The sequence below is a fragment of the Saccopteryx leptura genome, chromosome X (assembly GCF_036850995.1).
Source record: "Saccopteryx leptura isolate mSacLep1 chromosome X, mSacLep1_pri_phased_curated, whole genome shotgun sequence".
NCBI classification, from domain to species: domain Eukaryota; kingdom Metazoa; phylum Chordata; class Mammalia; order Chiroptera; family Emballonuridae; genus Saccopteryx; species Saccopteryx leptura.
This window is the reverse complement of record NC_089516.1, coordinates 16,392,079-16,419,922: the sequence shown is the minus strand read 5'-3', so window position 1 is coordinate 16,419,922 and position 27,844 is coordinate 16,392,079. Positions and strand designations below refer to the sequence as shown.

Below are 27,844 nucleotides of genomic sequence, written 5' to 3'. Positions count from 1 at the left end.
CAAGCTGTTCTGTAAAAGCAACATGCTACTAAACAAAAAGCAAATCGGAGCCTGACACCCCAGCAGTCTCTTATTCTGCAGAGTGTACTATTTATGCAAAGCATGTCTGCTCAGATAGTTTTTTAAACAAAGGAACATCAAAATGGAATAAAAGTTCAAGGGATTAATTTACTCATCATTTCTCATACTACACTGTATATCGGTAGATTAAGGGCATCTAGGTAAAATAATCTATTCAGATTAAAATTCTGTTAGCACAAAATATTTGTAACCATGGCAATACAAAAGGCTTAAAACTCTGTCATGCATTTGGTTAAGAGAGCATACTGTGGCCTTGCTTATGTTTTCTTTTTCTTTAATACTCATATTCATCACTTAAAGACAGGCAAGCAAATTATTAAATAACTTGGTTTTCTGTCAATTAGGTGTGCATTAAAATGGTGGAAAACGATGAATATACACGTCGTGACACCAGGAAAATAGTTTCTTTTTTCTTTTTTCCAATTTCTCATCTGGCGAGATTTCCCTATATTTCAACAGGTCAAATTTCGAGCAGGTGAAGACAAGGATCGTTTCTCGCTTTTTATCTGGTATGTCTTTTTGAGGTTCCTAGGTAGAATTATAAATAAAAGCAGAAAATGTTTTATATTTGGTTTTTACAACTTTATGTTTATTTTGCTTTCTATACTTAGCCTCATCTCAAAAAATGTACAGCATATTTAAAAAAAAACTTACAAAGTAATACAGGAGTAAGTGTGTTCATTGTGAATATTCCTACAATGTAGGAGTATACTGAGCCAGAATTCACAGTCTGGCTTTGAAGAAGTTCAGATAGTGATGCCTTCCGCTTTGAGGAAAGCGCCATTGGAGATGTGCTCACTCATCAGTGCCAACATACAGAGGTGTATTTTTGTTTTGTTTCGTTTTTTGTAAGCTGATGCTGATGTGAAGCCAAAACAGCTGGTATTGATCAGCTTTAAGAATTTCAAATATATGTGTTACCAACGTAAATGTAGCTTTATACTATCCAAGGTAGATAATGAAGGTTTTTCAGCCTTGAAATTGCGGACTGGGAAAATTCTACTTATGGAAGTAGAATTACTGACAGTTTGCACATTGTCCCAAACAGTGAACTCAGTACAAGTTAAACTTACAGTCACAACAGAAGCTCCTGAGATGACATTTTTCTCCTTTTCAGCTTTTTTCATTTTTTCAGCTTTCATTTGAGCTTGTTTGGATTGATGATCCAGATGTTTAATTTGACTTTGCTGTTGGTGGGGCCGACGTACAGGTCGTTTACTTCTGAGGGATGAAGAGTACTCAGGAAAGATTTGCAATACAGACAGAAAAATTACACAAAATTAAAATGTACAGCAAGTCCCAAATTTTATTAAAGCATCCTTTGTCAGTACAGATCTTAGGACTCGCAGCAATACTGCATATATATTTTTAGGCCAAAGTTATCATTTCTGCTTGAGTTACACAGAACAGTTATCTGCCATGATGACGCTGATGATGATAATGATGAAAATGACAAAATGTGGTATCAATTTAAAATCAGTTTTCCTGGAAAATACTCTTCAGTAGCCGTTTGAATCTTTTTTATTTTACCATATATTAACACAAAAAGGTATTAAATTTCATAACGGCTTAAACCACCCCCTTTTGTTATCAGCATTGGGCTCAGATACACACACACACACACACACACACACACACTGCTCACAAAAATTAGGAGACATTTCTAAATGAATATGAAGCGATAAAATATCCCCTAATTTTTGTGAGCAGTATAGTTTGTCCCTTGCCCATAGTCTCCTTGGTCTTACCACTTCAGGGCACACAGGTCTAACTTCCAACTGCTAGCACTGACCTCACTCAGCCTGAGAGCTTTCTTGTGAAAACAAGAACCTATGTGTGCCTCACCTGTGGTGGTACAGTGGATAGAGTGTCGACCTAGAATGCTGAGGTCGCCGGTTCGAAACCCTGGGCTTTCCTGGTCAAGGTACATATGAGAAGCAACTATGAGATGATGCTTCCCGCTCCTTCCCCCCTTTCTCTCTCTGTCTCCTCATTTTAAAAATCAATAAATAAAATCTTAAAAAAAAAAGAACCCCATGTGCAGGGAAATGGCCTGAGACTGCCCAAGAATTAATACCTCCTCTCCTAAGCAACCCTTAACCAATGACTAATGGGCGTTGGTGTCTGAGTATGCCAACTCCTTTGCCCCTACGGGATAACCTGAGTTGCATGTTCTAGACTGGCTCAGACATTCCCAGGGGAGACTGAGGCCCAGGTACCCACCCTCAGTGGTAACTTGCTTGCTGGCATACTGTTTTGGCTGTCTGCCTTCCCGTTTCACTTCTCTACCCTGTCTTATCAGTGGCTCCTGGGATCACCTCCCAAACAAACTACTCATACGCAATCCTGTGTCTCACAATTTGCTTCTGGGAGACCCCAAACTAAGACTACATTCCAAGAGGCTTTTAAAAAAGTACTTTTCCCGCTCCGAGTGCTTTAGAATTTGGCTCCTTATTTGGCTCTTTAAAGCGACCCATTCTTGGCTAATCAGCAGCATGAGTTCCAGCAGCAAGGAGTCTAGGGTCACATATGGTGGTGGAAAAAAATCACATCATTTACTTGACCTTAGTGGTAACAGGATTAAGTTCTATGTTCAGTGCTTCTATGGATGAAGTAGAGAACATCTATCTCATGATGACAGACTGAGACTGCCCCAGATCATCTGTCTGGCAAATGGAGAGCCTTGATCATAAAAAGAAATGGGCTAAACTACGTTACTGGGTTGGCACCCGTCATCTCTACTCCTAAAACACCCTGCATGTTTGTGGGACAGTGGTCACCAGTGTCATCTACAGGTGCTAAAGGACCACGTTTCATTTCAAATAGAACCGTGTGAAAAATGGACTACAGTAGGTCCTCTTCGGCCTTATTATTTCTTTTTCTTAAGAAAGCTTACTCTGTAAACAAGATGGGCTAGGTGAGACTTGGTAATGGAAAGAAAAGAAATATAATTGGAGCAGCCACATCCTGTTCAAGTTGCCTCAGATCATAATACAGTCTGATTTGTGTTTCTATAATGTGAATTGGTTCACATGCTATTGGTAAGGAAGGAAACAATGTCACTGTAATTTCTATGCAATTTATCCTCAGCAAGGGGGGCCAGCATAGCAAGAGCAGAACTATAAGCTTCAGAAGGAAGGAAAAAGTTCCTAGCTCTGTGTAGCTTGGGCAATGGGAGCCCTTCTGGCTGTATTCATAAAAGCAACAGTGAGCCCCTGCACCTGGGGCTCTCTCCCCAGAGAGGCGCCCCCCACAGCCCACCCTCACTGTCCTCCACCCTGCTCCCCGCCTGGGTGGCTCTTGGTTCTTGGCAGGTCGCACTGCCTCTCACATCCACATTTAAAAGGCAACCATGCTGGCCCAGGGCTCCACTTCCTTCCTCTCTTGGTGCCCATTCCTGAACGACCTGTCCGGTGGTATAAGTTATCTCCCCACCGACCCATGATCCTTTTGGCTGGTGCTCTGCTTACAAAGTTGTATAAGTTTTTTGGTTTTTTTTTGGTTTTTTTGTATTTTTCTGAAGCTAGAAACGGGGAGAGACAGTCAGACTCCCGCATGCGCCCGACCAGGATCCACCCGGCACGCCCACCAGGGGGCGATGCTCTGCCCCTCCGGGGCGTCGCTCTGTTGCGACCAGAGCCACTCTAGTGCCTGGGGCAGAGGCCAAGGAGCCATCCCCAGCGCCCGGGCCATCTTTGCTCCAATGGAGCCTTGCTGCGGGAGGGGAAGAGAGAGACAGAGAAGAAGGAGAGGGGGACGGGTAGAGAAGCAGATGGGCGCCTCTCCTGTGTGCCCTGGTCGGGAATCGAACCCGGGACTTCTGCATGCCAGGCCGACGCTCTACCACTGAGCCAACCGGCCAGGACCCAAAGTTGTATAAGTTTTGAGCAATCTGCCCCAATCCTGTTTTCCCCACGTGCCCTAGTCTTATCTTCAGTGAGCCAGCTGGCAGAATGTGAACACGTTCAGAAACATCTCTCGTGTTGTAAGCCCAGTGAGGGATCCCTTTTACCTAACTTCAGAAACGGTCCGCAGCTGGTCCTGACGCATCTCTTCTGTGCGCGGTTTCTGCAGTAGGTAACTCATTTTCTTCTGCAGACGGTCTGAGATTACTTTAGACTCTGCATAATGAACTATGTCATATATCATCATGGCCCTGGGAATGTTTTTGAGGCTTAATCTTCTCCAACAGTTATTTCTTCCACCAAAAGATGCAGGGGTCTCATCCAGAAGACTAGAATACTAAAGAATGGGGCAAAACAGGTTTACAGTTGTGAGTACACAAAACACAGTTTACTCTTGCATTAACATTTATTAATTATTGCATTATTTTCCATACGAACAACTGTAAACTTACTTTTGCTGACCCTGTATATGGAAAAAAACAATTAAGAATGATTAAGGGACTTCGATTGGCACGGAAGGCGCACGGTGCCGTGAGCAGATGGTGTTATAGTGAATTGGACACTTGAAACCTGTATAGTTTTGTGAACCAATGTCATCCCAATAGGTTCAAATAAAAAAAGGAATTAGTTATTCACACACACACACACACACACACACACACAAAAGATTGGTTGTGAATACTCTAGAATGCTTTTAGACACATTTCCCAAGGTTCCACTCAAATTTCACTTCATTTTAAAAGCATCCTTGATCTCATCTCTGCCTCTTCCCAGCATCTCTCCTCTATGACTCTGCTTGCTCACTCCTTGACAGGCTAGCTCTCGTGTGCACCCTAGGTCCCTACTTGAGGGCTGAGTCTCTGCTACGCAATACCATGCACATAGTACCACGCTAAGTATTTCTTTATCGCATAAACATTTTATGACAAACATAACTCAGATTAATCAAACTCAAAAGAAGCCTAAAAGTTGGTAATAGCTATGTGATCTGCATACCTGGTAAGTGCTCCTTCATAACAGGCTTGGGTTGAGATGACATTTACAAAAACCTTTTTAGAAATAATGAGTTTTGCCCTGGCCGGTTGGCTCAGCGGTAGAGCGTCGGCCTGGCGTGCGGGGGACCCGGGTTCGATTCCCAGCCAGGGCACATGGGAGGAGCGCCCATTTGCTTCTCCACCCCCGCCCCCCCTCCTTCCTCTCTGTCTCTCTCTTCCCCTCCTGCAGCGAGGCTCCATTGGAGCAAGGATGGCCCGGGCACTGGGGATGGCTCCTTGGCCTCTGCCCCAGGCGCTAGAGTGGCTCTGGTCGCGGCAGAGCGACGCCCTGGAGGGGCAGAGCATCGCCCCCTGGTGGGCAGAGCAGAGCGTCGCCCCTGGTGGGCGTGCCGGGTGGATCCCGGTCGGGCGCGTGCGGGAGTCTGTCTGACTGTCTCTCCCCGTTTCCAGCTTCAGAAAGAAAAAAAAAAAAAAAAAAAAAAAAAAGAAATAATGAGTTTGTCTCTGGGGCTAAGTGGTCAATTTCACTATTTTCTTTCTTTCTTTTTTTTTTAAGGCACACTCTTAGGTAAGAGGTGCTTTTTTATTTATTTTTATTCATTTTTAGAGAGGAGAGGGAGAGACAGAGAGAGAGAGAGAGAGAGGAGAGACAGAGAGAGAGAAGGGGGGAGGAGCTGGAAGCATCAACTCCCATATGTGCCTTGACCAGGCAAGCCCAGGGTTTCGAACCGGCGACCTCAGCATTTCCAGGTTGACGCTTTATCCACTGCGCCACCACAGGTCAGGCGTTTTTCACTATTTTCAATTGAAATATTTAGAGAAATCCAACTTTTCTTTTTTAAAACTTTGAAATGTGAAATTAGGAATTTTTAAAGTGCAAATATGTATGTAATCAACTCAACCTGATAAATGTTCACGTAAGAGATAGGAATAGGGAAGGAGGGTCTACGACGCTGAGAAGTGAAGTAGCAGCTAGGCAGTTAGGGAACATCTCTCCCCCACACTCTCTCACATACACTTATAGGTGGTTCTCCCATTGTATTATTTAGGCGTGCATGAATTTTAATTACCACCAGTTGGTTGAATAAGCCATTTCAGTTACCACAGTATAGTTGAGTAATCGCAGAAAGTACAGACTCTGCTGCTAGCTCTTCAGTCCACAGCTCACTACATAAATAACAGATGCACGTGGTGATTACTGACAAATCATGTCACTTCTTTAGGACTGTGGCAATGATTGGTCACTGCGGATCTGTTATGTAGTTCACACACAGACAGCCAAGTATGTCGTTGTGTGGTCCTTGTCTCCCAGTGACAAAAACAAAACAAAATAAAGCAAAACACAAACAATAATCAAAAGAAGGAATAGGCCAAATAAGAAAGAAAAAGTGATAATGCTGGACGTAAAATTCAAATAGAATATAAATGGAGTTTTAGAAGAAACAGGTGCCCTGGCCGATTGGCTCAGCGGTAGAGCGTTGGCCTGGTGTGTGGGGGACCCGGGTTCGATTCCCGGCCAGGGCACACAGGAGAAGCGCCCATTTGCTTCTCCACCCCCCCTCCTTCCTCTCTGTCTCTCTCTTCCCCTCCCGCAGCCAAGGCTCCATTGGAGCCAAGATGGCCTGGGCGCTGGGGATGGCTCCTTGGCCTCTGCCCCAGGCGCTAGAGTGGCTCTGGTCGCGGCAGAGCGATGCCCCGGAGGGGCAGAGCATCGCCCCCTGGTGGGCAGAGCGTCGCCCCTGGTGGGTGTGCCGGGTGGATCCCGGTCAGGCACATGCGGGAGTCTGACTGCCTCTCCCCGTTTCCAGCTTCAGAAAAATACAAAAAATAAATAAATAAATAAATAAAAAATAAAAGAAACAGGTGACCGTGGGGACACTGACACTGCCAGACACTGCAGCTAGGCAGTTAGAGAAACTTGGTAAAGGTGAACTTATCAACATGAATGAGGGAAGTGGTCATAACAAAAAGGATAAAGCTGCTCCAGCGGAAGTGACACTGGCAAAAAAGACACTTCACTGTAAAGGGACTCTGAGATGTATCACATCTATAGTCCCAAGGATAAAATGTTGGTGGGTGATCCAAACATAGAAATATGATGCCTGACCAGGTGGTGGTGCAGTGGATAGAGCATTGACCTGGGATGCTGCGGACCCAGGTTGAAACCCCGAGATTGCTGGCTTAAGCATGGGCTCACCAGCTTGAGTACGGGGTCACCAGCTCAATGCAGGTCTCTCTCTTGACCCCATGGTCTCTGGCTTGAACAAGGGGTCACTGGCTCAGCTGTAGCTTCCTGGTCAAGGCACATATGAGAAGTAATCAATGAACAACTAAAGTGTTACAACTATGACTTGATGCTTCTCATCTCTCTCCCTACCTGTCTGTCTGTCCCTGTCTTTCCCTCTCTCTGTCTCTGTTTTTCTTGCTTAAAAAAAAAGTATAACAATTTGCCAAGGCATAGAGAGAAGATGCTCACTCTGTATTGTAAGTTATATAAGAACAAGAAGGCAAGCACTGCTTCAACTACTCTAGGTAAACTGTTATTTAAGAGCTTTATTGAGATTCATGTCCCATACAATTCACCCATTTAAAGTGTATAGTTCAATGGTTTTCAGTATGTTCACAGTTAATAAGTTTGAGTTTTTTACAAAGAAATAAAATACTTCTCAATGTTCTATAGTGTACTAAATAAATCTTTTAAAAATTTTCCTATGTATGTATAACAGACAATGGAGAGTTTTTAATGTTTTGATGAGCTTTTTTAAAGGCATGGGACAATCACAATTTCCCTCAGTGACTCTAAAGTTTGCTTTGCCTGGTTTCAGCTTGCACGGTCCCTTTCAGGGCCCTGCACGACTGTGTAAACTGAGGACTGCCCACACGGGGGTGGGCAAAGGGGGTCTACAGACGTGAGCACGCGGAATGTGGAGTTTATTCTTGCATTAGTTTTTCCTGTGTTCTTTTCCATATGAACAATGTAACACTCCTTTTGCCCCACTCTTGTCTATTTAACTTGCCAAGAGCAGAGTAGTAAGACGGGTAAACACCTCAGCACCGTCCATGATCTGCTCTGCACTTATTAGCTATGTGACCTTGGGCAAGTTTTTAAAAAGATGACTCATTAACTCAACTTTTCTCATCTGTTAAAGGGTCACATAATTTATATAAACTTGAAGATTGAAGGAGATAATATGCATATAAAGAGCTAAAACCTATGCTGTGTCCATCAAGGACTCAATAGATATCAGCAATCATCATATCTCTCTCTTCCAATATGTCCATCTGGGGAATTCTTTCTATGACACCAAGCCTTGGCATTGTCACAGCCTGCAAGTAGGAGACTCATGTCCTTATCAAAGATAGTTGGCACCCTCACGCTCTACTAATTTCCTGGTCCAATGCCCTAAATTTCTAGATTTGGACTTTAAAAGAGAGAAAACAGAAGAGTCTCTAAGGTACTGTATAAATGTCATGTTTCACATTGAAGATACTGAGTAAGTGTCAAGGCCACATATTATTATTATGAGCTAGAATTTTGGGGTCCCGTGTTCTTTAGAATGTGTAAAATGGGGTAATAATAGTACCTACCATATTTCCCCATGTATAACATGCATCCTTTTCCAGAAAATTTGGAGTCTAAAAACTGGGTGCGTCTTATGCAATGGTTGTAGATTTCTTTTACTTGCATTTCCCACTTATTCACGTGGATGAGGAGTTGTATGAATTTTATGATGAATAAAACTTGAGTTCAATAACTTTACATAATACATTCTTTTTCCGAATTTCTGGTCCCCAAATTAAGGTGCCTCTTATTCATGGGAGCATTTTATATATGTGGAAGTACGGTACCTCTTAGGGTTGTTATGAGCATAAAAGGAATTGGTATTACAGTCATGTGCCACATAATGATGTTTTGGTCAGTGACAGACCACATATCTGATGATGGTCCCATAAGATTATAAAGGAGCTGAAAAATTCCTCTCACCTAGTGACACTGTAGCCATTAAAACATCATCGGACAACACATTAGCACGTTTGTGGGGATGCTACGGTAAACTGACTCACGGCTCTGCCAGCTGTAGGAAAGTGCAGCACGTACAATTATAGCAGTGGGCCACACTCTTCTGGGTTTGTGTAAGTGCAGGCTGTGATGTCTGCACAATGCCGAAATCACTTCAGGGTGCATTTCTCAGAGTGCATCCCTGTTGTTAGGTGGCGCATGACTGTACATTTGCTGTTATTATTATTAAGGTATCTAGTTTGAGTTCCATGATTCAGCATTGCTGTCCTAGCAGTTAAGTAAACCAGAAAGCTAGCAGCCATGTTGGACACCTCCTTTTAGCTCGCCGCTCTGTTACAAGGTCCATTGCTTTTATTCTCTAATTATCCCTTGCACCTCCAGCCTCATGGCTGTAAACCAATACACCACCATCTCTCCCGAAACTCTGCAGGAACCTCCAAACTGGAGAAGGCTGGGCTGTCCCTGTTCCACACTCCACACTGCAGCCACAGGGATGTCCTCACTCATCAGGTTCAATCCCCTCATTGTGTGTGTGTGTGTGTGTGTGTGTGTGTGTGTGTGTGTGTGTGTGAGAGAGGAAGGGAGAGAGATGAGAAACATCAATTCTTTATTGTGCCATCTTAGTTGTTCATTGATTGATTTCTCATATGTGCCTTGACCAGGGGGACTACAGCAGACCGAGTGACCCCTTGCTCAAATCAGCAACATTGGGCTCAAACTGGTGAGCCTTGCTCAAACCAGATGAGCCCGCGCTCAAGCTGGCAACTTTGGGGTTTCGAACCTGGGTCCTCTGCATCCCAGTCTGACCTCTATCCACTGCGCCACCGCCTGGTCAGGCCAATCACCTCATTTCTTTTTTTTTTTTTTTTTTCATTTTTCTGAAGCTGGAAACAGGGAGAGACAGTCAGACAGACTCCCGCATGCGCCCGACCGGGATCCACCCGGCACGCCCACCATGGGGCGATGCTCTGCCCACCAGGGGGCGATGCTCTGCCCATCCTGGGCGTCGCCATGTTGCGACCAGAGCCACTCTAGCGCCTGAGGCAGAGGCCACAGAGCCATCCCCAGCGCCCGGGCCATCTTTGCTCCAATGGAGCCTTGGCTGCGGGAGGGGAAGAGAGAGACAGAGAGGAAAGCGCGGCGGAGGGGTGGAGAAGCAAATGGGCGCTTCTCCTGTGTGTCCTGGCCGGGAATCGAACCCGGGTCCTCCGCACGCTAGGCCGATGCTCTACCGCTGAGCCAACCAGCCAGGGGGCTCATTTCTTGAAAGACTGTATCAGCTTTGTGTTGTGCACAGGATCAAAATAAATAAATAAATAAACACCTTACTATGGTCAAAGCGCTGCATGGTGACCTCTTACCGGCCCCTAGCCTGCCTCCGTGCCCCGCTCCCTGTGCTCTCTCACCTCCGGTCCCACGGGCCTGCTGTCAGGCCCTCCTCCTGCCACAGAGCCTCTGCCTTCGGTATGCCACCTGCTCAGCACATGAACTGTCATTGTTCAAAGTCAATCATGGGAACTGATCCCATTTCCCTTTATCAGGGATTGGTTCAAGGGGAGCATGTGATCTGGTTCTGACCAATGGGGCCTGAGGGGAAGTCCCTGGGGTCTTCTGGGAAAGAGTTTTCTCTCTGAGATAAAGAGAAAATAAGGCTTGAGGAATCTCCTTCTTCCTTCTTTTGATGTAGTTGAGAATGTGACAGTCATCTTGTTACCACGTGAAGGGAGCCAAGAGAACTGCAAAGAAGGTGACCTAGCACCCCGATGTCCTTGAGCTGCCGCATTAGCTGCTCCAGCACCCTCCTATCTGGGGACTTCTTACACGGGACAGTAAATGTTCTTTTTGGTTTAAGTCTCTTGTGGCTGGAAATATTCTGTTACTTGTAGCCAAAAGCTACATTCAAATAATAGAACCCTTCTTTACTAGGTCAAGTCTCTTAGCACTATGCATTTATTTTTGATTTTCAAATTGTGATTAAACTTATATAATATAAAAGTCATCATTTTAACCATTTTGAAGTTCACAGGTCAGTGGTTTTAAGTTCACACCATACATCATCACTATCTAATTCCGAAACATTTCCATCACACCGAAAAGAAACCCTATCCTGAGCTATCACTCTATCACAAAAAGCCAGATACTGGATGATTCCATTGGTACGAAATATCCAGAATAGGCAAATTCAGAGAGACACAGAGCAGACTAGCAGTTAATAAGGGCTGCAGTGATGGAGGAATGGGGAATGACTGCTTAATGCAGTGGTTCTCAAACTTTTTGAAGTCGGGGCGCATTTAAAACCTTACAAATAATTGTAGGCACACTATATACAAATTTCTGAGAAATATGTTATAATAATGAAGTCAAATATTAAAGAAAAAAATATAAAGTCCAAGCTACTTTTACAGTAATTAAATGAAATAAATATGAAAAAATTAAATTTATTCTGACATTAAAAAACATTTTTATGTTACATTTTTTGAGTTATGCTTTTTAGAATTCTTAAAAAAGAGGGGTTAAAAAATTAAAAAAAACAAGAAAAAAGTTATCTTTTTATATATATAGATACTTTCTTAATAAGATTTAGTAAATTCGGCAGGTCCCGATGCGAGTGTGTTAAGTTTTTTCATTCTTGTGTTTATATGAAACATGACTCTGATGTGTCCTAGCGATCTATTCATTCGGGCATATATTTGAAAGGCAAACTCTTATTTCCTCATCAATACATTGAAGAATTCCTCTCTTTTTACTCTTAATTGTGTTGAGTGCAGAAAACCCCCACCATACCTATCATCTTAACTTTACACCAAACAAAGGATAGAAGAAACTTGCCTCCAGTCTTTCCGGGGAACATGGGGGGTAGTGTAAACAATCCAGCACCACAGCTTAACAGCCTTTTGCTACCTAATCAGGCAAGTGAGGTGGGGGGTTGGGCAGACTGTCAGCTTACAGCCAATTCCCCACACCTCTGTCCCCCAAAAATCTAAACTCCAAAAACTCTGTTGGTTTTTTGGTCCCCAACAGGCACATATTTCTCTGGAATACCATAGGGCGCACTTGGAAATCTGTGAGGGCACACCAGTGTGCCCTGGCACACACTTTGAGAATCACTGGCTTAATGGATGGGAGGTTTTCTTTTGTGGTGACAAAATGGTTCTGGAACTAGATGGTGGTAATGTTTGCATGACAGTGTGAATGTACTTAACGCCACTGAATTATTCACTTTAAAATGGTACATTTTATATTGTGCGTATTTTACCACAATAAAAAAAATATACAGGCCCTGGCCGGTTGGCTCAGCGGTAGAGCGTCGGCCTGGCGTGCAGGAGTCCCGGGTTCGATTCCCGGCCAGGGCACACAGGAGAAGCGCCCATCTGTTTCTCCACCCTTCCCCCTCTCCTTCCTCTCTGTCTCTCTCTTCCCCTCCCGCAAGCGAGGCTCCATTGGAGCAAAAATGGCCCGGGCACTGAGGATGGCTCTGTGGCCTCTGCCTTAGGTGCTAGAATGGCTCTGGATGCAACAGAGCGACGCCCCAGAGGGGCAGAGCATCGCCCCCTGGTGGGCATGCTGGGTGGATCCTGGTCAGGAGCATGTGGGAGTCTGTCTGACTGTCTCCCCGTTTCCAGCTTTGAAAAACTGGAAGAAAAAAAGTACAATTCTTGGAGGATAGGGTGAGGAGGCTTTTTGTTGTTGTTTAATTTTTTTATTGACTGATTTTAGAGAGAGAGAAACATTGATTTGTTGTTCCATTTATTCATGCATTCATTGGTTGATTCCCATATGTGCCCTGACCAGAGATCGAACCCACAACCTTGGCATATTGGGACGACTCTCTAACCGACTGAACTACCCTGCCAGGGCTGTCTGTTTTCACTATTTAAGTCTAAATTCCTTACCTGCATATAATCTTGCAGGGTGACAATATCTATTTCATCAGTTATTTTGAACTTCTGGGAAAGACGTTCATCTTCCACAAGTTGTTCATGAAACTTCTTCCTCCCCATCATTTTGTAAGCATCAGTTGATCCCTATAAAGAGAATAAAAATAGATTTTTTAAATAGTAGTATAATAGCAAGAACTATCAGCACACATTTTACATATTTTTCAGAAAAATACATCAAATATTGTTCCTTTCTCCTAGCAGCTTGCTAGTCAATAAATGGGCTGTATTTACAAATAAAATGTTACATAGGGACTTTAAAAACCACTTAAAATTTGTTTCCATAACCATAGCTACATAGTTTTAAAATGTAGATAGAGCAGTAGCTGGGTCTACAATCCCCGGAGGAACAGTTCTTCCTTTCCTTTTTGAGAGAGAGAGAGAGAGAACCATCAACTTGTTGCTCCACTTGAGCTGTGCATCCATTGATTGCTTCTCATACATACCTTGACCAGGGCTTGAGCTGATGACCTCAGGTTTCAAACCAGCTTCCTTCATGTTGACTTGAAGTTTCAAATCAACTTTAGGTTGATGTTCTTCTCCATTGTGCCACCACTGGTCGGGCCTTGGAGGACCGGTTTTTAGAAGATGTTTTGTGTCTCATAAAAAACATTCCTTTGAGGGGGAATAAATGGTGATGGATAGAGACTTGACTTGGCGTGTGTGTGTGTGTGTGTGTGTGTGTGTGTGTGTGTGTGTGTGAACACACAATACAGTGTACAGAGATGTGTTGCAGAATCAGACACCAGAAACCTGTATAATTATGTTAACTAGTGCCACCTTAATAACTTCAGTTCAAAAAAAGAGATTCCTGCCTGATTCAGGAAAGTTCTTCTGGATAGGAAGGGATGGGAAAAGGAGCCTAGCCCCCAAAGGGAAGGGCAAAAACGAGGCAAGGATTCCAGGAAAGTAGCCAATCAGAGCAGGATTCGAGAGGCATGTACCATTCTGACTGAGTGACTCGAAGGGTCAGAGGGTGGGGGCATCTCTGAATTTGACACCTCCCCTGATACCTAGCTTCAATGTGGCCCAGAAGCCCCCTCAGATCTACTTGTTGGCCTAGATCCATACTTGGGCTTATCAAGTTACTCTAACATCTCAAGTCTCTTCCCGGCCCAGCTGGAAATTGTCTCTCACAATGGTAGTAATAACTACATGTTATCTTCACATGGGAACAGTTTCTTGGTTTGAAACAGTTAAATTATATTCAGGCTCAGAATGAATAAAACCACCATAACTGCCTCAAAACACGCAAAATACACGAAGTATTCAGATCTCAGTTCTGCCCCTGACAAGCTGCTGTAAGTTTCAGCTTCCTCATAGGCAAAATGGGAATAACATGTTACCGGGAGGGCACACAAGAAAACTTATTTGGTGGGGTTTGTGACCTATGGGTGGTTAAAAGCACAGGCTCTGGAGTCAGGCTCACTGGTTTTTTTTTTGTTTGTTTGTTTGTTTTTGTATTTTTCTGAAGCTGGAAACGGGGAGAGTCAGTCAGACAGACTCCCGCATGCGCCCGACCGGGATCCACCCAGCACGCCCATCAGGGGCGATGCTCTGCCCTCCAGGGGGCGATGCTCTGCCCCTCCGGGGCGTCGCTCTGCTGAGACCAGAGCCACTCTAGCACCTGGGGCAGAGGCCAAGGAGCCATCCCCAGCGCCCGGGCCATCTTTGCTCCAATGGAGCCTTGGCTGCGGGAGGGGAAGAGAGAGACAGAGAGGAAGGAGGGGGGGTGGAGAAGCAAATGGGTGCTTCTCCTATGTGCCCTGGCCGGGAATTGAACCTGGGTCCCCTGCATGCCAGGCCGACGCTCTACCGCTGAGCCAACCGGCCAGGGCCTAGGCTCACTGGTTTTTTATGTCATTTACTTTACTTTCTAGTTACGAGACCTTAGGCATGTTACTTAGTCTTTTTAAAATGAAGATAATAACAGAATCTCCATTTTAGAATTTATGAGAATTAAATTATAATGCGCATGAAATGTTTAATATCATACTTGATAGTGTTCAATAAGGGCAGCTATTAATATTAATGTTTTCCTTTTCACATAAATGTGCAATCCTCAAAAATAATGGGATCTTCAGTTTAAAGTAACAGTTATGGAATGTTAGTGTTAAGGATTTCCAGTTACTCAGAGGTGTTCCAGGCCATAGTGAGGGGTACCTTTAGGACAGTGCTCATCAAACTAGACTGGGCCTAGGACCACCTGGGCATCTTGGTAACAGGCAGACAGATGCCGGCTCATGGGTCTGGGCTACGGCCTGAGAGTCTGCTTAAAAAAAACCTTTTTCTTTTATTTATTTATTGATTGATTTAGAGAGAGAAAGGAAAGTGCTTGACCTGTGGTGGCGCAGTGAATAAAGCATCAACCTGGAATGCTGAGGTCGCCAGTTTGAAATCCCAGGCTTGGCTGGTCAAGGCACATATGAGAGGCATATGCTGATGCTTCCTGCTTCTCTCTCTCTCTCTCTCTCTTCCTGATGCTTCCTGCTTCTCTCTCTCTCTCTCTCTGATGCTTCCTGCTTCTCTCTCTCTCTCCTCTCCCAAAAATCAATAAATAAAATCTTGTCCTGCCCAGTTAGCTTGGTTTTTCCTAAAACGCAGATGTTGTTGGTTCAATCCCCGTGGCCAGGGAAAGAGTCCACATTTTAAATAAGTTCCAGGGGATGCCAGTGTTGTGGGTCTGCAGACCACACTTTGAGTAGCAAGGCTTTAGAATATTCTAAATATAGTTGTTGGAATAACTACAGTGACAACCCCCTGTAATTAACCATTGCTCTGAAAATAGATCATCAAAGTAGGTAACTGAAACAAGATCTCTTTTTTGTACACATGGCTATCCAATTGTTCTAGCACAATTTGAACTGCCTTGGCACCTTTGATGAAAATCAGTTGAGGCCCTGGCCGGGTAGCTCAGTTGGTGAGAGCATCATCCTAATATACCCAGGTTGCAGGTTTGATCCCGGGTCAGGGTATATACAAGAATCAAACAATGAATGCATAAATAGGTGGAACAACAACTCAATGTTTCTCTGTCTCTCTAAAATCAATCAATAAATAAAAACTTTTAAGAAAATCAATTGATCGTCTATGTGTAGGTCTATTTCTGAATTCTCTATTGTATCTCACTGATCTACATGTCTATATGTTATCACCACTGTGTTGGTATTACTGTGGCTTGTTAGGTCTTGAAATCAGATCATGTAAATTTTCTAACTGCTCTTTTCCAAAGTTCGTTAGGTTGTCCCATATCTTTTCACTTGTTTTTTCTGTGTGTGTGTGCGTGCGTGCGCGTGTGAATACATGAAAGATACCACTGGAAAATGATAAGGAAATAAAACTAGATATGGTAATAAAAATAAGAGAAAAGCTGGAACGACACAACCACCTGTGAAACTCTCCTCCTTCATAAGTGAACCCAGGTTAAATATCTGGATGGACTCAAACTGACTGACTTCTTTCATATTATGAAATAAGTAAACTTAGGAAAGTTAGGTCACTTTGGTCAAGACACAAAGAGCAAAGGAGTTGAGTAAACTTAAGGGTGTGAAAATTTCTACTTCTATCAACCAGGAATCCAAGTGTCACCACAGTTCATTTAAAGTTGACCTAAAGGGAAAAAGGAGCCCTAACCTGCTTGCTGTAAATTGGGTATGTCTTAATCATTTAAAACCCTTAGGGTAGCCTGACCTGTGGTGGCGCAACGGATAGAGCACTGACCTGAAACACTGAGGTCGCCGGTTCAAAACCCTGGGTCTGTCCAATCAGGGCACAATGGGAGTTAATGCTTTCTGCTCCTCCTCCCCTTCTCTCTCTCTGTTTCCTCCCTCTCTAAAAGATGAATAAATCTTAAAAAAACAATTATTTAAAAACCTTATAATGTTTAGTGAAAAACTCAAGCTGAATGGTATGATTATGTTTTTATAATAAGAATAATAGCCTGACCAGGCTGTGGCGCAGTGGATAGAGTGTTGGACTGGGATATAGAGGACCCAGGTTCGAGACCCCGAGGTCTCCAGCTTGAGCGTGGGCTCATCTGGTTTGAGCAAAAGCTCACCAGCTTGGACCCAAGGTCGCTGGCTTGAGCAAGGGGTTACTCAGTCTGCTGAAGGCCCCCGGTCAAGGCACATATGAGAAAGCAATCAATGAACAACAAAAGTCTCGCAACGAAAAACTGATGATTGATGCTTCTCATCTCTCTCCTTTCCTGTTTGTCTGTCCCTCTCTCAGACTCTCTCTCTGTCCCTGTAAAAAAAAAATAAAAAAAATATATATAATATATATAATATATATAATATATTATAGATATATAGGCCCTAGCCGAATGGCTCAGTGGTAGAGCGTCGGCCTGGCGTGCTGGAGTCCTGGGTTTGATTCCCGGCCAGGGCACACAGGAGAAGCGCCCATCTGCTTCTCTACCCCTCCCCCTCTCCTTCCTCTCTGTCTCTCTCTTCCCCTCCCACAGCCAAGGCTCCATTACAGCAAAGTTGGCCCGGGCGCTGAGGATGGCTCTATGGCCTCTGCCTCAGGCGCTAGAATGGCTCTGGTTGCAACAGAGCGATGCCCCAGATGGGCAAAGCATCACCTCCTGGTGGGCATGCTGGGTGGATCCCGGTCGGGCGCATGCGGGAGTCTGACTGCCTCCCCGTTTCCAGCTTCAGAAAAATACAATAAAAAAAGAATAATATATATATGTAAAGAATAATATAGCCTGATTGATTATGGTGCAGTGGATAGAGCGTTGACCTGGGATGCTGAGGTCCCAGGTTCGAAACTCTGAGGTCGCTGGCTTGAGTGCAGGCTCACCTGGTTTGAGCATAGGCTTGCCAGCTTGAGCGTGGGGTTGCTGGCTTGAGCATGGTATCATCAATATGATCCCATGGTCGCTGGCTTGAGCAAAGGGTCCCTGGCTCAGCTGGAGCCCCACCCACCCACCCCACCCCCGGTCAAGGCACATATGAGAAAGCAATCAATGAACAACTAAGGTGCTGCAACTACGAGTTGATGCTTCTCATCTGTCTCCCTTCCTATCTGTCTATCTCTAAAAAAAATAATAATATAAAAATATATTTGTGTATATATTTTCATGAGAAAAAAATGAAGAATATACAGCAAAATATTAACAGTAATCACCCCAGGTGAGTAAAAGTTACCACACAGAGAAGAAAGGCATAAAGGCATATTTCCCTGTAAAAAAAAAAAATCATCTCTGTGCTATTTCCTTTTTTAAAAAGTTACTTTGTAATTTAAATAAAAATTTAAGTTATCATACAGCATTTTCATGAGTTTAATATACACCCAGTGCTTTCCAGTCACAGCGCCCAAGGTTCTCGTTTGCCGCAGCCTGGGGACAGTAGGGACCTCCAGGAGCTGACCCAGGAGAATTTCAGTGCCTGGAGAGGCCGCATTATATGCCCTCAGAAAAGCAGCAATTGATGATATTTTATAGGACCAACTATAAGCTTATTGCTGTGGATAACCGTGGCATGAACGAAAAATAAGCATCTACTTTTGCATTTGACGTCATCCTATACAAATGAGCAAGTAGTAATGCTTCTGAAACACCGTATTCATATGAAAACACATAGTCCATTTGATACATTTCTGGAACCAAGTTAAATTTTCTCTGACATTGCCTGAGAGCAGAGAAAAGCAGTCTCATTTCCTTCTCTAATATTCTTCGGAGAATAAAGGCTCCACAGGCAGGATCTGATCAGAAACTGCCAGGCTGTGTGGACTTCAATCCTGAACTCAAGCCATTACTGATGGTTTCAGACGGGCTATACTTTTCATGTAAAATATTTACAGAAAGCTACAGGAAAACAACCTTTGATTTATGGTTTATAAAAGGCTATGTAGGAGAACACACATGCTTTTGACTCAATTATAGTACATGTAAGGGCCAAAGGAGTAAAACCTGTGTCGTAGCTCCTTACTATTAAAAGTGTGGTCACCTGGCCTGACTAGTGGTGGCACAGTGAATAAAGCATTGACTTGGGACGCTGAGGACCCAGGTTCAAAACCTGAGGTTGTCGGCTTGAGCGCAGGCTCATTCAGCTGGAGTGCGGGCTCACCAGCTTGAGTGCGGGGTTGCCGGCTTGAGCGTGGGGTCATAGATATGACTCCATGATCACTAGCTTGAGCCCAAAGGTTCCTGGCTTGAAGCCCAAGGTCGCTGGTTTGAACAAGGGGTCACTGGCTCAGCTGGAGCCCCCTGGTCAAGGCACTTAAGAGAAAGCAATCAATGAACAACTGAAGTGCCGCAACTACGAGTTGATGCTTCTCATCTCTCTCTGTTTCTATCCCTCTCTCTCTTAAAAAAAGAAGAAAAAAGGTGTGGTCCTTGGACCAGCAGCAGGGGCAGCGCCCAGGAGCTGGTTAGACTCAGGCCCCATCCCAGACCTACTGCATCAGAAACAGCATGTTTCCCAAGCTCCCCAGGTGATTTCTATGTTGTAGATACAACTTGGTGACTGTTCGCAAAACCTAAAAGAATTCATATAAAAAATAAATATTTTAAAAGTTCACTTTCAATAGTCCAGCATGGTTTTTCTAAATATGCAACCAGAATCGAAGAAACAATGATAAAATGTCATTAAGACAAGATTGCATCAAATGTCCTGCATAATTTTAAAGCCCTGACCAACAGACCACATTAGTACATTATAGGGGTAGACAAAAGTAGGTTTACAGTTGTGAGTTTATTCTTGTATTAATAATTATTGTAGTATTCATTATTACTATTAACATACTTTTGCCCACCCCTGTATTAACAAACAAAAATATTAATACAAAGAACACTGGTGGGTATTTTCTAGGGCCTTCTATAAGTAACTATTACAAATATTTTTCATCCAATAAATAGAGACATTTTGAAACATATGCTTAAAAAATAGTAATTGCGCCTGACCAGGCGGTGGCGCAGTGGATAGAGCATCGGACTGGGATGCAGAGGACCCAGGTTTGAGACCCCGAGGTCACCAGCTTGAGCGTGGGCTCATCTGGTTTGAGCAAAGCTCACCAACTGGACCCAAGGTCGCTGGCTCGAGCAAGGGGTTACTCGGTCTGCTGAAGGCCCGCGGTCAAGGCACATATGAGAAGGCAATCAATAAACAACTAAGGTGTCGCAATGAAAAACTAATGATTGATGCTTCTCATCTCTCTCCATTCCTGTCTGTCCCTATCTATCCCTCTCTCTGACTCTCTTTGTCTCTTTAAAAAAAAAAAAAAAAGAAAGAAAAAAAAAAAGAAAAAAATACTAATTGCTTGCTGAGATGTTTAATGGTGAAATAATCTGTATACTTACATGCGATTCAGATATTATATATCTATGTTATAAAAGATGTTTAAGAAGTTAAATCAACACAAAATGTACATTGTGAAACTTCACCTTAATTGATGGGTTTAACACAGTTTTTCCGCTGAAATACTTGTAACCATGGCCTCTGGTCTGATGAAAAATTTTAAACACAATAAAAGGTGGAAATTTTTCACCACTAAATCTGAAATAAAGACCAAAAATTTGTCATTTGCCATCAGGTTTGGGGCTCAGTAACTTCTCCCCCTCGCACTTAAGCTAGTTCATGCAGTTTCCTGCACGCAGGGTAAAGGCTATGCAGAGCACAGAAAACACTGCTAATGAAATGGTCACAGGAGATGACAGAGCCACACGCAGGTGTGCATGCTCACGACTATTCTCATCCACGCATCATGGGACAGGAGGGCCACTCTCAAGGCAACTTTTGGCCCAAGAGTCATGCCTCAGTTTCTTCACATAGTAAATGAGAACACATTTACTTGGTAGTTACACACTGAGAAGTTATGAGGACTTAAGAAAATTAATTTGTAAGATTTCTTCACATTAACTAAATACTTCTTGAAATAAATGAACATAGAAACATTACCTGAATCTAACTTTGCACTTCATGCTAGGATCTTTCATAAGCTGAGCCTCTGCGGGGCTCACATTCTTCAGAATTTCATATGGCACACAGCATTCCTGAAATAGATGATCATGCTGTAAGTGGAAGGTGGTACCCTGCCCAGGTGCGATCTACCGAAAACAACAGAGGCAGCGTGATCAAGTGAACTGGACACCAGACTTGGAGATCTAAAGACCTGGGTTCTAGTCTTGGCTTCTCCACTTATCACCTGTGTGTGCCTGAGTCAGGTACTTCATCCTTTTGGCATCCGAGGAAGGGCACGTGTTCCTCCCCGGGGTCCCAGGCACTGTTCTTTTCCTCTGACAACACTACTCACGATGTATTGTCACGAACTCTAAACTCCTCTGTGTCTCCTACTAGACTGTAAGCCACATGAAGGCAGGGGCAGTGTCCATCTTCTTTCCCACCGTATTCCCAGCATCTAGTGCAGTGCCTGGAACACAGCAGGTGCTTAACAAGTATTTGATATTGAATGAATCACTGTAAAGGTAGGATGAGAATAGTACTATTACTAGCTTTTAAGTACCTTTTACATACCACATACTATGTTGGGTGCCTTGTACATATAACCTTATCTAATGCTTATGATTAAGCTATATTATCCAAATATTAGTACTCTCATTTTACAAACGAGCAGGCTGAGGATCTGGGAGTATAAGCTATCCAAAGACATACAGGTAATAAGTGGGGAAGCCAGGATTTCAACTTCGATCTGTTTGATTTTTAAAAATCTTTTCTTAATGTTTACTTATTGATTTTTAGCAAGAGAGAAAAGGAGAGAAAAGAAGAGAGAGGGAGAGAGAGAGAGAGAGAGAGAGAGAGCAGAAACATAGATCTGTTCCTGTCTGTGCCCTGACTGGGGCTTGAACTGGCAACCTCTGTGTTTTGGGATGATGCTCTAACCAAACAAGCTATCTGGCCAGGGCCGGTCTGTTTGGTTTTAAAGCATTCATTTCCCCCACTCCCCATAGACCCTGCCCAACATTTATGCCTATGACAGTCACATAGAAATGAATGCAAAGAGCTTTTAAAATGACAAAGCATTATTAATGTAAGGTAGTAACTTGAAGCATTAGGATAACAGATGAAAAAAAAAAGAATGAATTTCTTTCTGTTATTAAAAGAATCTTAAATTAAAACAAAACGAGTGTTATCCTCAAATACAAATTCCATATGTGAAGATAATGGACAATGACCCTGCAATGTCACAAGTTTCCCTGGGTGGCTTTCTCTGAGGTATTCTGCTTTCCCTGACTTCAGAAATGGGTCTGTGGGTCATATGGTGAGGCAGTGTACACATTGCTCAGACTTTCTGAATTTTTCACAGGGGCTAAAATTCCCTTAATGTGACTATTACTAACTATAGACTACTGTAAGCATGAGTGATTTTATTAGGAGAATATTTGATACTATATGAAGGAAGTCTTGATACTCTGACAGGTTTGCCAGAGTTGTTTTGTTGAGGGAGTAGGGGACAGACATTCCTTTTTATTTTTTTTTACTCAAATAGAACCTTATTATTCATACTGGTCTGCATTTGCTTTTCTCACAGTATCTGAGTTATCCTTCTACTGCAGAATCATACGCAAGGCTTCGAGGTTTAACACGATGAAAGCACCAACACTTATTTAACTAGCACCATACTGATGAACATTTCATGGTATACTTTACTATTATAAACAACACTGCAGCGAAACTGCATATGTATCATAGAATAGAAACCGAGAAGAGAAATTGCTGGGTGGGAAGGTAAGGGCACTTTTAATTCAGAGATTTTTATTATTGGACGATCATTGTCGCATATCTTCAAATAAGAAACTGGATTTAAAAAATATATATCATATGGGTTTCAGAAAAAGAAATAACAGTCACATATGTTAAAAATAATCCAGAAATATTCATTTAGGGCTAATCAAAGACGTGATCCCAGAGCTCTATGCAATAAAATGAGATTTAAATAGAAGAGAAAAAAAGGTTGTGCATTTTATCTTTACTTAACACATTTTCTAGCTTGATAAGTAATTCAATCTGTCTGAGAAAACAAAAAGCAAAATACAGACCGCTGCACGAATTGTGTGCTTTAGGAGTTGAAATATTGTTTTGTTCATATGAGATATCCAAGCTCTTTGTATTGTTTGAGCTGAAATATCTTGAGGAGTCCTGAGAGAGAGAGAGAAAAAAAGAGTCTTAGATTTGTGAAGTTGTTTTCGTTTTCCTAAAATATCGGGACACTCTGACTTTATGCTTCCTCCTCCTGCACCCACCCACCCACCACTCTAAGTCTGATCTAATGAGGAACATTTGGATGTGGTAATTGGAACTGGACCATCTACAGAATCTAGTTAGAATGAGGAATTGAAATACTTGAGACTGTTTCCCTTGACATTAAAAAACCATCCTGGCTAAAACTTTATCATCAAAAGGCATATATATTATAAATAATATGTGAGGAGATAAACTTGCTTTCTAAAAACATCCATGACCTAAAATGATTCCACTGCAGTTATGATTTATTTATTTATTTGTAGTTATTATTTATTGATGAGAAAGAGAGAGCGAGATTTGTTGTTCCACTTATTTATGTATTCACTGGTTGATTCTTGTATGTGCCCTGACTGGGGATCAAACCTGGAACCTTGGTGTATTGGGATGATGCTCAACCAACTGAGCTACCTGACCAGGGCTGTAGTTAGTTCTTAAAAATACTGTCAAAGTAGTTTAAGGGCTAAGAAAATAGACTGTGGAATTGTCGAGGTTTACAGTAGGCCCAATTCTCTTCTAGGAGCAGACGACCATGTCCTTAAAAAGAAACTCCTTTCTGATCTATGCTTGAACCCCACTCATCCCAGTCAGGTCAGAGAATCATTTTGCTTTTGATCACGTCTCAACACTTGCAAATCTCAGGGATCTCTTTCTCTCTCCAACCCCATCATTACTCCTCACATGGCTACACGCAAAGAGAGGTATTCCTGTAGAACATCACGATTGGCTGGCAAAATGCAGACTACAAGGTGCAGAGTAGAAAAGGTCTGGAATATGAAAACAATCCTTTGAATCTGAGCCGGTGCCACTTATTAGCTGTCCAGCCTTCTGCAAACCACTTACCTTCTCCCAGTTGTGGCTTCCTTGCTTATATAACATAGTAAAAACTGCTTCACAGGGTTGTGTCGGGATCAAAAAGATGTGTGTTAACATGCTTTGTAAATTACAAAATACTGTAATTATAATAACTGTTCAATTCAAAAGTGATTTTAAAACACACAAAAACCCTCTAATTTACAAAACAAGTAGTGTTTGATGTTAGCTGGGTAAATACCACATGTAAACTGTTCAGTTGTAGAAAATGATACAAGGCGCAAGATGGCTACTTACGGTGGTTCTTCCTTTGTCTCTTCAGTAGTTGGTAAAGCTGCTTTGCGGCCTTTTACTGTGCTTGCACGACCTTTTACTGTGCTTGCACGACCTTTTACTGCGCTTGTACCTTTTACTGTGCTTGCACGACCTTTTACTGCGCTTGCACCTTTTACTGTGCTTGCACGACCTTTTACTGCGCTTGCACGACCTTTTACTGCGCTTGCATGAGTTAATTTTCGAACACCTCGAGCACCAGTAACTGCTTTCTTTGAGGAACGATTCATTTTTCTTATAATGAAGTACTCTGAAAGTACATAAATTTAACATTTAAGGTCATCATCTATACTATTACTGTTTGGATGGGACTCAACTGTCATATAATTGTTGCACTAATTCTAGAACCCCTTAAAAAGGAAGGCATGTATCTTTTAATATTGCTTACCGCCTGACCAGGCAATGGCGCAGTGGATAGAGCGTCGGACTGGGATGTGAAAGACCCAGGTTCAAGACCCCGAGGTCGCCAGCTTGAGCGTGGGCTCATCTGATTTGAGCAAAAGCTCACCAGCTTGAGCCCAAGGTCACTGGCTCAAGCAAGGGGTTCCTCGGTCTGCTGAAGGCCCGCGGTCAAGGCACATATGAGAAAGCAATCAATGAACAACTAAGGTGTTGCAATGCGCAATGAAAACCTAATGATTGATGCTTCTCATCTCTCTGTTCCTGTCTGTCTGTCCCTGTCTATCCCTCTCTCTGACTCTCTCTCTCTGTCTCTGTAAAGAAAAAACAAACAAACAAACAAACAAAACCCCCCCCAAAACCCCAAATAATATTGCTTACCGTTTGCAGTTTTGGGGTACCAAAAATATTATGAGGAGCATGGGAAAGACAAAGGGATCTAGCCAATCGCCTTCTAACTGGTCTCCCTGTCTCCAGGCTCTTCATCCTCCACACTGCAGCTGGAGTTAACTTTTTAGAGCAATAATCCAACCTTATCGCTTCCCAACTCAAAATCTTTCATTCAGGGATACCTCATTTCCTCCAAGCTGAAGTCCAGACTCCCTAGAATGCCAGTAAAGCCTTTTCCCAATCTAGTTCCACTCTCCCTTTCAAATCTCAAAATACCAACTGTCGTCATCCTTCTTCTCTACACTCTGTGAGAACAAGAACTTCATGCTAAAATCAGTCAATGTTTTACAACTCTGGGCCGCTGATCATGTCCTGTCCTCTACCTGAAAAGACTTCCCTGCCACCAGCAAACATCAATTCATCCTTGAAGAGCCCAGCTAACTGATGCCTCTTAAGTTTTCCACCTTTTGCACTGAACTGCTCATTCCTGTCTCCAAGGTCCCATAATACTGTGTTTTTCTTTTAAAGTACTTCTCATATGGCATCATAATTTGCTTTCTTGGCTGTCACCCCAACAAGCTCTTTGAGGGCAGGAGGCATCTTGCTAACTAGAATCCCCCATGCTGAGCAGAGTGGAGGGTTTTTACATGCTTGTCTAAAAATTTTCCACCCTCATTTTGTCATGGAAGGGCTGTAAAACGTTGGGCAAGTTCTTTAACTTCAGTAGCACAGTCCTGCCCTGGTAAAGTGACTGGGTGTGTACAAAATGACCTGATTCTATCTCTGATTTTTTATCCTTTGACGTATTACTCCAGTTTGGATGCAGTTTCCAAATTCTTAGTCACTGCTTAGTCTCTTCTACCAAACCAGGGGCTCTTTATCTTTTCTTTTGGTGTTGTGGACCCTCATGGGCAGACTCCTTCCAAGAACTATGTTTTTAAAATGCATACCATGCATTTAAATGGAACAGCTAAGTGGAACAGTGAGTTGATGCTTTTCTCTCTCTCTCTCTCTCTCTGCCCCGGCTCTCTCTCTAAAATAAATGGAAAAAATTCTTTTTAAATGCATAACAAAATACACTGCTCACAAAAGTGAGGGGATCAGGGAACGTGCAGATAACTCCAGTACTTTCAGCCTTTTGTATAGTGCATTTTCACCAATGAGATAAAAGTTGGTTTTGCATCTCATTTGTACAAACAACTTTCCTCGACTTGTCGTTTGCTTTTCTGAGGTTTTTGTTTAATAAAATCAAATGCTTCTTTTTTTTTTTTATCACTTCATATTCATTTTGAAATATCCTCTAATTTTTGTGAGCAATATATACAGAATTACAAATTTCAATTATATTGAAGTCACTGTCGCAATATTTTCAAAAACAAAATTATAGAATATGTGCCTTCTTTATGCATTAAATAACATGAGAGCTCTAATCACTACCTGTGAAGTGGTAATGAGTAGAAATGGTATCTTAAGAAATGTTTCACAACTCTAACACGATATGAAGACATCTGTGCTATCCATGACAAAGTCACAGATCCTGCTGATATTACTGTGGTTTGTTGCCTACACTATAATTGAAAGAATTGCTCAAGTTTAGTTAGAGATTAGTAAAAATAAAATTGTAATTTTCCCCATCCAAGTACACATATCCCCGAATTGAGAACTCCTGCCCTAATTTATCACTATACTTCACAATTTTATATACACAGGGCATGCCATGTACCAAAGCAGGGCCTTCAGTCTCCTCAATATTTCTCCGTAGGGATGTGGAAGAAGGTGGCTTGCAATATACACTTCACTTGAGAAGGAGAAAAACAGCCTTACCACCTGGGAGCTGCCTTGGCGCTCACAGCTGGGCTTTGGTATTATCCTTGCTTGCTAAGGACACCCAATCCAGAATAAAACCCCACTTCCTTAAACTCGCCCCCAAGTCACCCAATCAAGTCCAAATCCTATAACAAATATCTCTAACATCCTCTTAGTGAGGCGTCCCATTGTTTCCCAAAGTGTGCATTTTCCTCACAGCAATGAGAAATAATTCCAACTTGTTCAACTACAGTGATGTTCCAAATGGTCTTTGGCTGGAGGGTAGTGACACGCCGCCACACAAACCTCCCATATCTTCCAGATGCCTACCTGGATGGGGTTTCACCTCCTATGGGGTTAGGATGTGACATACAGAATGAAATATGAAACACACCCCCCATTATGAGACTGTAACAATTGTTCAGGTGAGATCACAGGCTTTAAAGGCAGACTACCTAGGTTTGGATTCTGGCTTCCCACTTTCCTTCTGTGTGGCCTTGTATAAATTACTTCTCTGTGCCTCAATTTCCTTATCTATTAGATTGGGAATAATAATCGTGCCCATCTATTTTGGGTGTTTAAAGATTAGATAAACATGTGTATGGAGTTTAGGATTGAGCTGGGCAAATAAGTAAACACCATGTTAGAGCTTACTAGTCTTGTTAATAAGATAATTATTGTCATTACTACTTATTTCTACTAGTATTAAGGGACAAACATTTGATTACCAGTGAGGGGTACACACTTAAGTTTATCAAAGAGAAAATAAAAGGTCAGGACCTTTAGAGATTAAAGGACGTAGCAAATCAGTTTAAGACCATAGAAACTCAGCCCACGATTAAAAAAAAATTCTGAAAACCTTTTGAGAGGTAAATCCAGGGCCCGAAGTTGGCAGCTTCCGGGTCCGAGGCTTTCCCAGCCGCCTAAGGCCCACCCGGCGCCCTCGCCCGGCCGCCTC

General features: G+C 42.8%; 1 protein-coding gene across 1 annotated transcript; it reads right to left on the bottom strand.

Moving 5' to 3' along the window:
- Window positions 1-27,808, bottom strand: CXHXorf58 (chromosome X CXorf58 homolog). The gene is made up of 9 exons (XM_066356442.1): window positions 27,746-27,808; window positions 24,256-24,541; window positions 22,944-23,043; window positions 20,845-20,939; window positions 20,331-20,442; window positions 12,896-13,027; window positions 4,094-4,323; window positions 1,155-1,302; window positions 1-609 (listed from the first exon to the last, which is right to left on the bottom strand). The coding sequence occupies exons 2-9, from the start codon at window positions 24,519-24,521 to the stop codon at window positions 433-435; spliced, it is 1,260 nt and encodes a 419-aa protein (XP_066212539.1). The 5' UTR covers window positions 24,522-24,541; window positions 27,746-27,808; the 3' UTR covers window positions 1-432.
- Window positions 27,809-27,844: the final 36 nt, after the last annotated feature.

Bases quoted from the DNA above. Each gene is read 5' to 3' on its own strand.
- CXHXorf58 (XM_066356442.1), bottom strand. From the start codon at position 24,521: ATGAATCGTTCCTCAAAGAAAGCAGTTACTGGTGCTCGAGGTGTTCGA. The intron at 20,443-20,844 runs GTAATGTTTCTA...TCTTTATTTCAG, and splicing joins AAGTGCAAAGTTAGATTCAG to ATTTAGTGGTGAAAAATTTC. The intron at 4,324-12,895 runs GTAAGGAATTTA...CCCATTCTTTAG, and splicing joins CCCTGCAAGATTATATGCAG to TATTCTAGTCTTCTGGATGA.